Source organism: Lepisosteus oculatus, chromosome 25 (assembly GCF_040954835.1).
Source record: "Lepisosteus oculatus isolate fLepOcu1 chromosome 25, fLepOcu1.hap2, whole genome shotgun sequence".
Classification (NCBI taxonomy): Eukaryota; Metazoa; Chordata; class Actinopteri; order Semionotiformes; family Lepisosteidae; genus Lepisosteus; species Lepisosteus oculatus.
In genome coordinates this window covers 10868486-10882357 of record NC_090720.1, presented here as the reverse complement: position 1 = coordinate 10882357, position 13872 = coordinate 10868486, and the positions used below count along the sequence as shown (strand labels likewise).

The window sequence follows — 13872 nt, the reverse complement described above, 5'->3', positions numbered from 1 at the left end:
GAAGATTTCAAGGCTTTTTATTTTATTGATTGATTTTCTTTTTTTGAGACAATCACACAGCAAGAGTTCAAGAAGTGAAAATAACATTTGCTTATCTATCATAAGGCCAACAGGCAGCGCGACGCTTCCAAACTGAGCTAGCACAGCGTGGTAGGCTCAGCTTTCTATATTTTACAGTTCAGAATCTGCAGTTCTGTTAAAGGTCACCCCTGCCCCGAGGCAGCTGATAAATGAGGTCTCTGAAGTAAGAAAAATATAAACTGGTCAGTTTTCTATTTCAATCTGGCTGTACATACAGATTCTTCTATGAAAGGGGATCACCAATTATTCAAAAAATATACTGAAAACAAGAAGTTACATGTTTTCTGTTGTTGGTATGTCCGGTTTTTCGGAATTGAGTAGTTTGTGTCATATGAATGCAAGCGTATCTGTCTAAAGAGCGGGAACAGGAGTAACGATTTTTAGAGTTTTGTGTCTAGGCGGCCGTCAGCAAGTATTTGCAAGCGATTGACAGGAGAGCGGCACAAATGAGTACAAAAAGCACACAGAGTCTTTTAAAGTTGAGAAACAGTTAGGGTCCTGCAATTTTAACCTCCGCAGAAAAAAAAAGAAGATTCAGTTGGAGTTGTTTTTTATAATCCATTCTATCCAGCTCACAAAGTTTGCCACCTTTGTGTAAACACCTGGAAACATGGCATTAGCACAGCTTATTCCCCATGAGACTATGCCTTCTAATACACCCTTGCATACCAGCGGTCCGCCTGAGTCACCCTGTGGGAAGAAATACATTGTTTTAGTGTTATTCTCGAGTAAAGGGATTATTGGATTCATAATCTTCAGTGTTGTACAGCTTTATTACATTTAACACAACTGTTTTATTCTCCTTTGCAATTCTCATGAGAACTTCCATGCGCTTGTTATTAGACAGCCCTCTGACTCCTGTCAAGACACAAGACAAGACTGGAGCCTATTCAGAAAGAATAGGGCATGAGGCAGAAATGACAGCCCATCACAGGACGCACACAATGAAGGAGTAGTGGTTCACGGGCAGAGTGCAATCAGTGGAGTATGTGCAAAAAAGTAGGGCAAATATAGAGGCTTAGAGTGATTGTGAGGGGAGTAAATTTACAAGTTCTAGTGTCTGGATTCCTGCAAAAGTGGTGTGTAATGCCTGTGTATGGGACGATGTCTGTAATGTGATGTAATGCAGTATTACTTGTAATGTTTGTAACTTTCGCAAACTTTATTATGTGTAAAGCTCAGCTCAGCCATTTGGTTGCAGAAACAATTCTGCGAAATCAGACCATAAAGTATCTTAATTTACTAATTAACCTAGTCAGCATGTCTCTGGAAGGTGGGAGTTATAATCGTAAAAACCTCTATGAAAACTCCAACATATGACATCATTTTTGCTCTGCAAACGTATAGCAGAAAAAAATAGTCTGACAACAACCAAAGGGAAGACAGCATGGTGGCACAGCGCTGGAGCCCCGGGTTCAAATCTCATCCTGGGGTGCTGTCTATGTGGAGTTTGTATGTTCTCCCCATGTTCATATGGGTTTCCACCAGGAGCTCCAGTTTCCACCCACAGTTCAAAGACATGCTGGTGGGTTAATTGGCTTCTGAGAAAATTTGCCCTGGTGTGAGTGTGTGTGTTTGTGTCTGTGTGCGCCACATGAGAGACTCGCGTCCCGTCCAGGGTGTATCCTGCCCTGCTCCCATTGGTTTCCCGGATAGGCTCTGTCTTCACCGTGACCCTAAACTGGATAAAGCCGTTTAAAAATGGATGGAACAACAACATGGTAATGTAGACTGATACTGTATGTAGTTATTTATAAATCATTTAAAACTGATTTTTAAAATTATTTTTTTATTATTTTGCTCCAGGACACAAAAAGATACAGGATCTTAAACAATGGGACAAAGAGAAACGTGGGTGAGGGAGGGGAGTAACGTCAGGACTTGTTCTTTTTTAGGTTTGAAGATAATCTGACCCGTTTCTCCATATTACACCCAATTTACTTTTTTAAAAAGAATCAAACCAGACAAAATCAAGGATAATAGTGTGAACTACAGGGACATTTCTGAGGACAGGAGGAGAACTTTACTAAATGTATCGTGGGAGTCTGGAACGAGATATTCGGCTGTGTTGTTAAAGCTGATAGCATGGCTTCTTTCAAGAAAGGTTCTGAATGAGATTCTTAAACTACATACAGTAGCAAGTAAAAACCAAACGAGCCAAATGGCTCACATGTCTGCCGTCTTTTCTAACTGTTCATCTCCATATTTAATATTGGAATCTGTCTAATAACATTAAAGCTGTCACGCCCTCTGCAGCCAGGGGGCGCTCCTTCTCTGTCCTGTCCCTAGTTTCCGGTCTGCTGTCCTTCCTGTCCCTCTCTTTCCCTTGGTCTATATATTTCCGGGTCTTGCACTCTGTCCTCGCTCAGCATTGACGTTCGGATGTCCTGAGACCCGCCTAGCACCAGGGCGCCCCACGTCCGCTCCCTGAGGGCATAGGTTTCTATACGGCATTCCTGAACTCTTTGCACTACGAGCCCGGGCCTTTTTCCCATCTCGCCGCTACGCATATGGGTCTTTTTCCGCTCTCCTGCTCCCCACGGTTGGTCCCTTTGGACGTCCGTGACAAAAGCAGAAGTAAACATGACATTATGTGAGGTACAGTACAGTACGTGAAGCACATTTCGAGGAAGTGAAACCAAAACGAATAACTCACTTGACACGAGTCTTTTCCTCCTGTGTAAGTTCCAGCGCACATCATGTTGGCCGTGACCTTCCCATAGTACTGATAATTACAGACCGCAGGGTTTATCACTTCAATATCCACGGAGCGCAACACAGGAGACAGCGTGTAGCTGTATACATGTGTCACGCCCCACCCACTCACGGTGCAGGTCGTCCCAGTAGGGACGGTGCTGTAGGGCTGTGGCAGGGCGGCTGGCTGGACATAGGCATTGAGATGAGCCGGGGAGCTGAGCTGAAAGAGGAAACACATCCAAAAAAACATAATTTAGCAGTCTGGAATACAGGCTTGGTGATAGCCAGCTAGGGTCCAGGCTGGGGCACCTTTCTGTGTGGAGTTGGCATGTTATCCTTGGGTACGTGTGGGCTTTTTCAAAGACATGCTGTTCAGGCTAAGTGGAGTCTCTAAATTGGCCTTCTCTGTGTTTGGGCACTACAGGGTCTTGTCTGATGACCTCTCTGCTTCTGGGATTAGGCTACAGATTGCCACCAGATTCCTTCCCGGGATGAGTGGCTTTCTGATAATGGAGGAACGGAGCATTATGGGCAAAGGATCAAGTCAGCTGAGCTGCCGAACAATAGTTTTAGGTAAAACGTGAGCTGTGGATGTTTTAGAATGGTTTTACCTGACCTGCCAGCGTCGAGATGAATTACCATTTTAAGAGTTAAGCCAGAACCCAGCTTTGAAATAGAAAAGAGAAAAGGATAGCTGCCTACCAAACTCTCGTAAATGACTAGTACTTTATATTAATGGACTACAGGAGAGTGACGATGCTCCCTCTGCAACCTCTGTCTGAGGGGAGGAGGACGTCACCAGGACATCAGTGATGGTCTTTCCACAGCCTATCAACAATTTCATAGAGCCGGGTGGATTCAGGCAAACTCTCCTCCAGTTGGTCTGAGCAGGGTGGGGGAAATGTAGCAGTCTGGTCTTTGAGGGTACGACAGCTGATCTGCCACCACAGGGTTGTGAACACCTCTACTTTAGGAAACAGACACAATGGACGAGAGTTCGATTAGTTGTGATGAGTTGCAAATGCACATTGTCACATGGGTGTGATGTGTGTGCTTCATATATAAAGGGCCTGAAAGTGTGGTTTGGGTTTTGACAGCAGTCTGGGGGAAGGCTTCTGACAAGTATGTTTTGTTCTAAAATCTGCAAAGCCTGTGCAATAAAGCCACATAATGCATGGTGCTTGAATTCCTGAATTTCATTTTTTAAGTATATAGATCACTCATGCCACCTTTGTTAAGGGTGGAGTCTGTCTGTGCCTAAGACGGCTTTTAATTATTAAATCACACAACTGTGATACTTTGCCAGTGGTCCCCTAATTATTTTTCCATTCTTGCTGTCTTTTTTTAACATTGAATCTGAGAAACAATGAAAGCAGGTTTTAACACAAAGACATATTGTACCTTGTCTTGCAATGGTTTAAACCTTCGAGAAAACCTTACAGATGCAAGGTTTGTAATTAACAAGCTCCACTGAGACAGCCAGCAGGGACACTCCAGCAGAATCACAATATGTTCAGCAAGTAATGAAAAAGAAATCATATGTGGAATGTGCAATTCATAAATATGCCAGTAACCGTTTCTATTAAATGTCAATTGCTATTTTTTTGTCAATCACAGCAGTTTTAAAGCCAAAGAAAATAGAAAGAAGGGCAGCAATGTAGCACAGTAGTTTGCATTTCTGCCTCACAGCGCTGGGGCCCTGGGTTTAGCTGGGGTGCTGTCTGTGTGGAGTTTGTACGTTCCCCCTGATGTTCCCTTCTGGGCTCTTCCAAGGAAGTTCACCAGGAGCACTCCTCAGTCTCTTCTTCCTTCCACCTCGATTCATCCTCATGTGGCTCAGTTTAGCCATTCTAAATCCTTATTCCTGCTAATGTTATTCAGGGTCATCACATCAAATGTTCAGCCCCACCTCTCTTGCATCAGTCTGGCATTTTTCGATCTTTCCATAGCTGCTTGCAGTAGTATGCCTTAGCCGTACACAGCTCTATAGTGATCTGACCCCTCTCCATCTGCCAATTTTCTGATTGCTTTATCCAGTATGGGGCCACGGAAGACGTTAGTACCCAACTCTGCAATCAACAGGCTCAAAACCCTGAACAGGATGCCAGTTCACCGCACGGCACACACATATATGCACACCCTCACGCCAAGGCCAATTTTCCCAGGAAGCCAATTAACCTACCAGTATGCTATTGGATTGTGGGAGGAAACTGGAGCACCTGGAGAAAACCGTCATGAACACAAGGAGAGCAAATAGATTCCATGCAGTTGGCACCCCAAGAATACAGGTACAGTTTGAAATGTTTAATTCAGGAAAATTTAATGCAATTACATCACCATCACCATTGTTCTGAATCACCATCCGTAAGTGTTATCACTTCATAAGATCACTGGAGATGAAAAACATTCATGCTTTTTTCTGTGGTGCATTTCCATGTTTCCCCAGCAGAGGCAGCTGTAACCATGATCTCCTGCCTGCTAATAGCATGCTTACAGAATGCAGAGCATCCCAGGTCCCACAATGCTCTGTTAGAAGACCCTATAGAACTCACCTGGGACAAAGAGCAATCTGACAAACATAAGGTACAAAATTTCTCAATGACCCCAATGATCTGAAGAATCTTTCAGTGATCAACATACGGTGTCAGTGCTAACAGGTTATAGAAGAGTAGCTATGTGCAGAAAGCACTGTCTTGGTTACCTGGGCCATGTACACTGCTGTGGCAGTGAAACAATTGCAACAATCATATTAAGTTTATTTCATTGTTTTGTGAATTCTTCAGTTGATACGCTCAGCCCTGTTTCAGTTACGACCATTGTTAATGTAGTGATTAAGGTGAAACTAATTGCTACAGTAAATTTGGTCTTCGCCAATACTTTCATACTGCATTTAATGTCTTGAAAATTAAGATTGAACCCATCACATTAATCACAAGTGGTGCTTACTTTCAAAAGCATGATATCGCCGTTGAATGTCCTGGGGTTGTAGTAATTGTAAGTGAAGATGTCAGAGACATTGAGCACCTGCTCAAATCCTTCGTCTTCGTATAAGTTGTGCTCACTTAAAACAACTTGGATCAAATAGCTCCTGTGAAATAAACAATATGAGTGATTTAATATCAGGTATAAAATATTTTAATTAATAGTCTTTCGGAAATCATGCTAAATTCACATGTACAGGTAAAGGTGGCATAGTGTGGCTTTTTCTTCTTACTGTATTTCTAACATTTAGGTAACATTTTCCACATAGAAATTCAATCCCAATGCCACTGTGTGTCAAACATCTTTTTCATGGATCATTGGTGTAACAAAGGGTTTGTGCTGATCAGAACCACAAAACAAATTAAACTGAAAACAAATTAATGTAATTGTATTAAACAAAGGAGAATTGAGTTGTTGGTTTTATTGTCAACCAAAGATCACCTGGATCAGATGGTCAGAAGGGCTGATCCTCCTTACTGAGCTCTTACAAAGAGTCTGTACAATTAAGGAAGGTCTGAATTAGCCATCATATTTTCAATGTGGGTAACTGCAAATTTACAACAATTAAAATGAATAAATAGAGCAAATCCAAACTATTGTTATTGCAGATGTTATTTTTGTGTAACAGTTTAAGTCGTTAGTTCAATTAGATTCTAATGAATGTGATTGGTGTTACTTCCCTAGCCCAGCTGTGAGGATGAGGCTGCCCAAACCCCCTGCACTATTGAAAGGAATGAGCCAGGGAGCTGCTGCAAGGGTGTAGATGGGGAGGGATGTGAGACAGAAGTGTGAAAGGAAGACTTGGGTGTGATACAGATATATACAGGAACTGTATGTAAGAGAACAGAAGTGGGCAAAATTTGGATCTAACTCTTGTTATAAACTCATTTTAATTTAATAGTGCCTAATAGTAGTTAAGCTGTATATTTGATGTATTATTAGTACAATATATACAGTAACTTTTTTGAATAATTGTTCAACATGCCTTTTCATTGGAAGCAGGAAGCATTGGAACCTGGCTTGGCTGAAGGTGTCTGGTTGATCTGGGACCTGTTGACCACCCTATTAACCCTGCTATTGAGCAGGGATGTGGGACATCCCTGGCAGGACATCTGATTACTGGGAGTCTGGTATACAAACAGTCAAAGATCTGACCCCCAACCATAATTATAGTTTTTGTCATTAATTGTCATTAAGATTTTGTGGTGTTTGAAATATATACATCTGTTATACTGTAGATATTGCATGTTCATGGTTTTGTTCTGTTTTACTGAAAACCATAAACAGTTACTGTTATTAAGGGAACCTTGTTTTCAGTTATCATTTTTGATTTTATCCACCAACATTTAAGGGAGTATTTAAACTTTATTAAACCACCTGCTTTCCTGTTAGAGCATAGTGATGGAAATGTATGTTTTTATGCTTGCATAGGTGAAATACAATAATGCTTTATCTGTTTAAAATAAAAAATGACAGATTTCTAAGTCTAAGACAGAGAAATAAAATGAATAACATAAATATTAAAACTTGAGAGAGTAAAGTAAAATAATTTAAACATTTGAAAAAAATGTCTTTTTTTAAAACAGGCTTGATTGCCTTGTGCCAGGCCTAAATCCAAAGCATTGTTTTTTTGTGTTATCACTAGAAAGTCTAGCTACAACAGAGAAACAAGGGAACTTAAGATTTATAAGATTTCCCTAATTACAAAAAACAATTTAATAAAGAAAGCTTTCATCTCTTAATACTATGACAAGCAAATCAATTCCCAGAAATATAGAAATGAAAGTGACGCAGTCAGAAAGGGAAAAAAAATACAAGCATAAATTTGCAGTTCTCTGGCAGAACCACACCAGTGTGACAGTAATTCCATTAATCAAAAGAGAACCCAATCCATAAAATAAATTTTCAGCCCACTGTACAGCTATACTGCACTACCATGTTTCAGCATGTTTCAGCAGTCAAACCCATCTCTGCGCAGATTAATTAGCTATTAATCATTTTCTAACACAAAACATGTTACAATTACACGTAAGGACAAAGGTTTTCTGTGTTTTTCATAATTTCCCTTAAAAAAATAAGCTTACTGTACTGTAGATGATAGAATCAATATTAAGAAAGGATTTAAAGTTATTTTAGTCATTCGGTTTGTAGTATGCATTCTGATGCATTTGTGCTAAACTCTGATGAAAAATACATTTTAAAAGGCAATGCCATTTGCCAGTGGTTAGCCTCTAGAATATCATAAATAACTTATTCATAACTTGATATTATTATGAATAATGTAAATTAGAATAAGATCACTCAAGAAGGCCTATGTATGATACATCACTTCAGTTTGAATTCAGTGTTCACCTCTGTTTGCAAGAACCAATCAAATTAGAGAAAGTGTAGCTGTTTTTTAAAGCTCTAAAGGTGTGCTTAACTGTTTTCCTGCTGATAAGGTTACCAACATATGTTATGTCTTGAAGTGCAAAAACACAGTGTGAGACACTTTTAACAATAAAATCATGTAACCCGTCTAAAGAGACGACAAAATCTCTGTTAAGTCTCCAAATAACCATTTCTGAAGAAAGGAAATGCATTTGCATGAAGCTCCTGCTGAATTTGCCTCTGCCATCCGGAGATTTATGTAACACTCTCTATCAGTAAAGAAGGGTATTCCCCACGGTGGAAAACCAGGAAGACGGGTGGAGATATTGTTCCTGTCAAGTTCCTTATTCATACACAATGTCGCCTCAGCTTCTTCACTTACCAGGTTCCCATCAGCAAAAACAGTTATGGTGACTTACGGTTTCCAGCAGTGAGCCGCCGTCGCCACCCACTGGGGATGAACAAGAGTGCCCCCGCAATAGTGCCGCCCTCCATATTGAATAGACACTTGGTACTTCAATGAGTAGGGTGTGACTTCCTCGCCTCCAATGATCCGCAGTTCAAAAGATCCTGAGTATCATGGGACAAGGCAACAGATTATTTTTCTGGCGTTCATTTTCCATGAACGCAACAAAAGTTTCATTCAAGGAGGGTATTGCATGGATGCTTGGTGGGAATATCGAGTGAAAGACTACATTGTGTGATGCAGTGGGTGGGGCATGTGAGGCATAGGAATAACCTCCATTTTGAAGGATGTTTGACATTTCACAGCACCAAATACCTCTTTGTATTTAATTTTAGCTTGTCCAAAGCTGGTCTCCTTGTTTTGGCCCCTCCTCTGCTCTCTCTTGTCATGATATTCCTTTCCACCACTATTTGTATCCGGTTTATGAACTTTTGCCATGGATAACCACTGTCTTTGCCACACTTCTCCCACCTGCCAACAGTCTCTCGTATTGCTCTGTGTCTTCTCTCTTCCTTATCTGCTTCTTATCTTATCTTATGGTGCCATCTCTCAGACAGTCATCCTCACTGTCCAAACTCTTTCGCAGCTCCTGCCCTCTTAGTTCTTCTTAATTCCGACGAGCAACACACATATACCACCTCATACCATCTGCACCCTTTGTGTCAAAAGTGTCAGCCAAAGGAATAAGCAATACATTGTAATTATAGATGTGATAGTTTGCAGTAAAGTTGAGGATAACCATATTACACTATTCCTGTTTTGCATTAAACATCATAAACCTGTGACATTGCTAAAGGTAGCTCACATACAGTGCTTGCTTTGCTTTTTAAACAAGAAAGGAAGTGGAGTTTGCTTTGGAGTTGGAGAATTATACTCTCCTCAGTCTTTGGGGTAACTATTATTAAGAAAGCGCTGGCTTCTACCCACTTCTCGTTTTAGTGTGTCCAGACTGCACTAACACATCTTGTTTTAATATCACAGGGTGGCAGACTGGCTTCTATTCCTTTATTAAACAAATAAATCAGCATTTTCTGCTGCACTTTTATTTTTTATATTTCTGCTTTGGTCCCACACTAGGCATAGTACTGTACTGGTAACGTGCAACACATTTTTGTGTAGCTAATTAAACACCTTGGATTCGGATTATTGCCTTCTTATATAACATGCTTCTCTAAACGTCAGTAAATGCGTTTGACAAATAAATATAGTATATAGAGTAATTTTGAGTGCAATCATTTCTTTGACAGGAATATTAATATCTGAGTAAGTTCAATCAGGTAGCTGCTTCAGCATGCGTAGACTGCAAAGGAACAAGTAAAGGTTTTTTCTACAGCTGAAACGTTGTGTTTCTTGTCTTCTCTCTGCATAAAGTAAATCTTTACTTCTTCCTTAATATCTGAATGATGTTGTTAATGAATCTCCATTTATTAATTAAAGCTCAGAAAACTATTAATGATGGCATGAACTCAAAACTGTGCAATCAGTGCATTTGCATTTTTTTAGTTGGATGGCTGGTTTGGAGATTATAGGATTTTTTTTCCTTGGATGGATGATTGTTAGATGAACCAGTGATTCATTCTGGATGTCGTATTCTTTCACAAAATGAATAATGAGTGAAATATGACAAGTACAGAGATCAAGCTCCTTCACTGCTATGTTTCCCATCCATTAGACTCTCATTAGTGAAGGATTAACAATCACATTAACAATGTATGCAAGCCAATGGGGGGGTTTTGGCATTTAATAAAAAAACAAGAGCCGGAAGCAATAATATATCACCTGGCAGCCCACTGAAACTCAGCAGGTGTGACCCTAAGATTGCTGCTGGAAGAGGTATTATTGGTACCAGTAGGGAGAACTCACTCTGTGGTCTCCGTGAGCCTTCTGTATAGTGACGGGGACACTGTGCTGTAAAAAGGCGCTGTTCTTTGGATGAGACATAAAACCAAGGTCCTGACTCTCTGTGGTTATTAAAAACCACAGGGTGTTTCTCAAGAAGAGCAGGAGCATTACCCCCAGCATCCTGGCCACATTTCCACCCTGCAATTTATTAATCATGGCCTCCTAATAACCCCCATCTCTGAATTGGCTTCATCACTCTGCTCTCCTCCCCACTGAGAGCTGGTGTGTGGGGAGTGTACTGGCGCACTATGGCTGCTGTCGCATCATCCAGGTGGGGCCGCACACTGGTGGTGGTTAAGGGGATCCATATTACCTGTAAAGCGCTTTGAGTGGAGTGTCCAGAAAAGAGCTATATAAGGAATTATTGTAAGGAATTATTATTATTATTCTACAGCTTTGCCAAAAAGCTTGGTTACATCTTGGTGTGAGTGCTGAGGTCAGTCTGTTATATCAGTCAATTCACTAAAACATTTTTACTAGCATTTGCAAGTCTGCATTTGCAAAGTTTAATGTGCATTCAAATAAGAGCCACTTATTGTTGTAAAAAAAAAACATATAGTAAACCATGTTCATTATTCAACATTAATAACACATGATCTACTGCATATTCCAACACGATGGTGTGAATTGCCTTTGTTGTCTCTCATATGATCATTTTTTCTGAAAACAACCTTTTTAGTTTGCAATTGGAACAAAACAAATCCCTTTCCATCCCTCCATAACCCACCTTGATCCTATCATTCCCTTCTTTGAATCACCCAACACGTTCAGGAATACAGTTCAAGCGATGAACAGCTTGACAGGTGCTGTAGGTGATTAATACAATGTTTTGTTATAGTAGAAAAAAAAACATTTTCCATATTGGCTCAGGTTATATTGTGCTTTCCTAACACCAAACCATAATTGTATTTGATTTCAAAGCAGATAACAAGCAAGAAAATAAACCTTTTGCTCCTTACCTCTTACAATGAGAGTCACAAAGAGGGCAGCGGTGTACTGGAAGAATATGGCCATGTTCAACCCACCTAAGATAAAAACCAGATAGTTTATAATGTTATATACAGTATATAAATTGTAGTTTATAACAAGATCCAGGTATAAACATTAATCTAACAGTTAAGATGGTGGTAACCTGAAATTAAAATTAAACATTAGGATCACATTCACGATACTGTATTAGAATCAATATCACCATGGCCTTATTTTGTTCATTTTACAGCCAGAGATGAACCAATTATTTCCTCTTCCTTGTCTGAAACTCCTATAATAGTTTATTTCCTCTTGCATATTTCCTTTTCTAGGACTTCCCCAAAACCAATTAATGTCCAGCGGACTGTGTTACACTGTTGAGAGTTTTTTTCAGATAGCAAAGACAATAGGCTTGGCAGGTTTCCCAATAAAGACTACCACTAATAAAGCACTGATAAAACCACTAACATCAAAATTAAATAGAACAAAAAGATATCGGGTTTATTTTTTGAGGAAAAAAAGTGAACAAAATTTGCACTTCATAACGATTAAGCTTTAAGACAATCAAACATTCAGAAAGTGCGATAAACCAGATTGTGCTAAAAACCTTCGGAAGGTTTAAAACATCAGATTCAAATCCCCTACAGATGTAATGCCTCCAAATGGAACAATTTATGAAAAAACAGCAACACAGAAAGATGTTAGTAAAGATAATCAATTATATTTTTCACATTGCTTGTTTTTTTTAAATTCAGCATTTCATCAAAGAAACAGTAGCAGGTTATGCGTACTGTGTGTGTATTTGCATGTAAAAACCATTGAGAAAAAAAATTAAAACTCAGTACGGACACTCACCAACCACTTCCTGCCGCGCATTAAAAAAATCTGCAAACTGGTGGCCTGGAAACTTCCTTTTAGCTTTTATAGTGTAATAATATCCTCCTGTCTTGTATATCCTCTATGTCTCTGCATATGTCACCTAAATTGAACTGACCTAGTACATAACAAAGAGGGCTATATCCTACAGTGTTTTGATTTCATTTTCTCCCTTGATTCTTGTTCACTTGTGATTGTTGATTCTGAGTAACTGGAAATTAAATGCTACTGTGTTCCTGGCTGAGGATAATAGAATAGAGTATCAGATACAGAAAAAGGGAAAAATACAAAAAGGGTGTAAATCCCATTGAGAAAATGATGAATTATGAAGTGCTGATCTGGTCAGACTACAATGCGTAGTCAATTAGCGTTGAAGCAGAATCTAACTGTAATTAACGACATTGGCTGATGAAGAGTAATGTGGATGAATGTTGAATTCATATTTAGAACTAGAAGGTGCTAAAAAAGAAACTAATTAATGATAATTGCTTACACTTATATAGCGCTTTACTGGACACTCCACTCAAAGCGCTTTACAGGTAATGGGGATCCCCTCCACCACCACCAGTGTGCAGCCCCACCTGGATGATGCGATGGCAGCCATAGTGCGCCAGAACGCTCCCCACACAACAGCTATTAGTGAGGAGGAGAGCAGAGTGATGAAGCCAATTCATAGATGGGATTATTAGGAGGCCATGATTGGTAAGGGCCAATGGGCCAATACATTCCCTGCGATCCCTGCGATGGAAGGCTTTTTAATCTCTTGGGTCCAGAGGAACACCCCCGCATTGTGCTTTATGATGGAATATGACTACCAAATCTCTAAGAATTTGCTGTCTGCCTCTTTACCTTCTGTTTGCAATTGTTTTGTTTTTCAAGTTCTGCAGATCTGTGTTCGGTGTCACAGTTTTAGTTCTTGGATAGCTGAATGCTTGCCGCTTCAGTTAAATAGGTCCTTACCTCTGGTTCTTGTTGACAGTCTCTAGATGATTGGAAATTTGAAATTGAAATATTGGATGTGTCTTTCTTGAAGAAGGGAAGCATGTAGCAGTATAAATTCCATAATTATGTTTTGCCACTTTTACGATTCAGGAAATAGCAGCATTAAATTTTTTTGTCTGTGATTTCTAGTGGGTAAGCTGGTTGATAAAGAAAAACAGATCCATGGGGGTTGTGGTTGATCGATGTTTTAGATAATACTGTTGTCAAAGCAGTGGGGAGGACATTTTAACTTTGCGTGTGCTTGATAGGTTACAATAGGATTGCTCCCACTCAATCCAAAATAACTATCATGTTTCATTGTGTCACCTGTAGTCAACACATTTGATTTGACGTTGATTGTGAATTGTTGATTTGTTGTTTATCAACTGACTGTCCAGATCGATATCCCTCCTCCGATCCTCTCGTATTTTAGTTGATTATGTGCACCTGCCCTCTGTTTAGTCTGCCACCATTTAAGCCTGGCGCGCTCGCTATTCTGGGCTCAGCATTGGAAGATGGACGCTCCTGGAAGCCCGCCTACCACCGGG

The 13872-nt window shown here is 40.0% G+C and overlaps 1 protein-coding gene across 1 annotated transcript; it reads right to left on the bottom strand.

Moving 5' to 3' along the window:
- LOC102692787 (trypsin-like) lies at positions 1-12347 on the bottom strand. Its single transcript, XM_006641906.3, has 6 exons — positions 12323-12347; positions 11458-11523; positions 8550-8700; positions 5725-5866; positions 2738-2998; positions 1-771 (listed from the first exon to the last, which is right to left on the bottom strand). The coding sequence occupies exons 2-6, from the start codon at positions 11510-11512 to the stop codon at positions 616-618; spliced, it is 765 nt and encodes a 254-aa protein (XP_006641969.1). The 5' UTR covers positions 11513-11523; positions 12323-12347; the 3' UTR covers positions 1-615.
- Positions 12348-13872: the final 1525 nt, after the last annotated feature.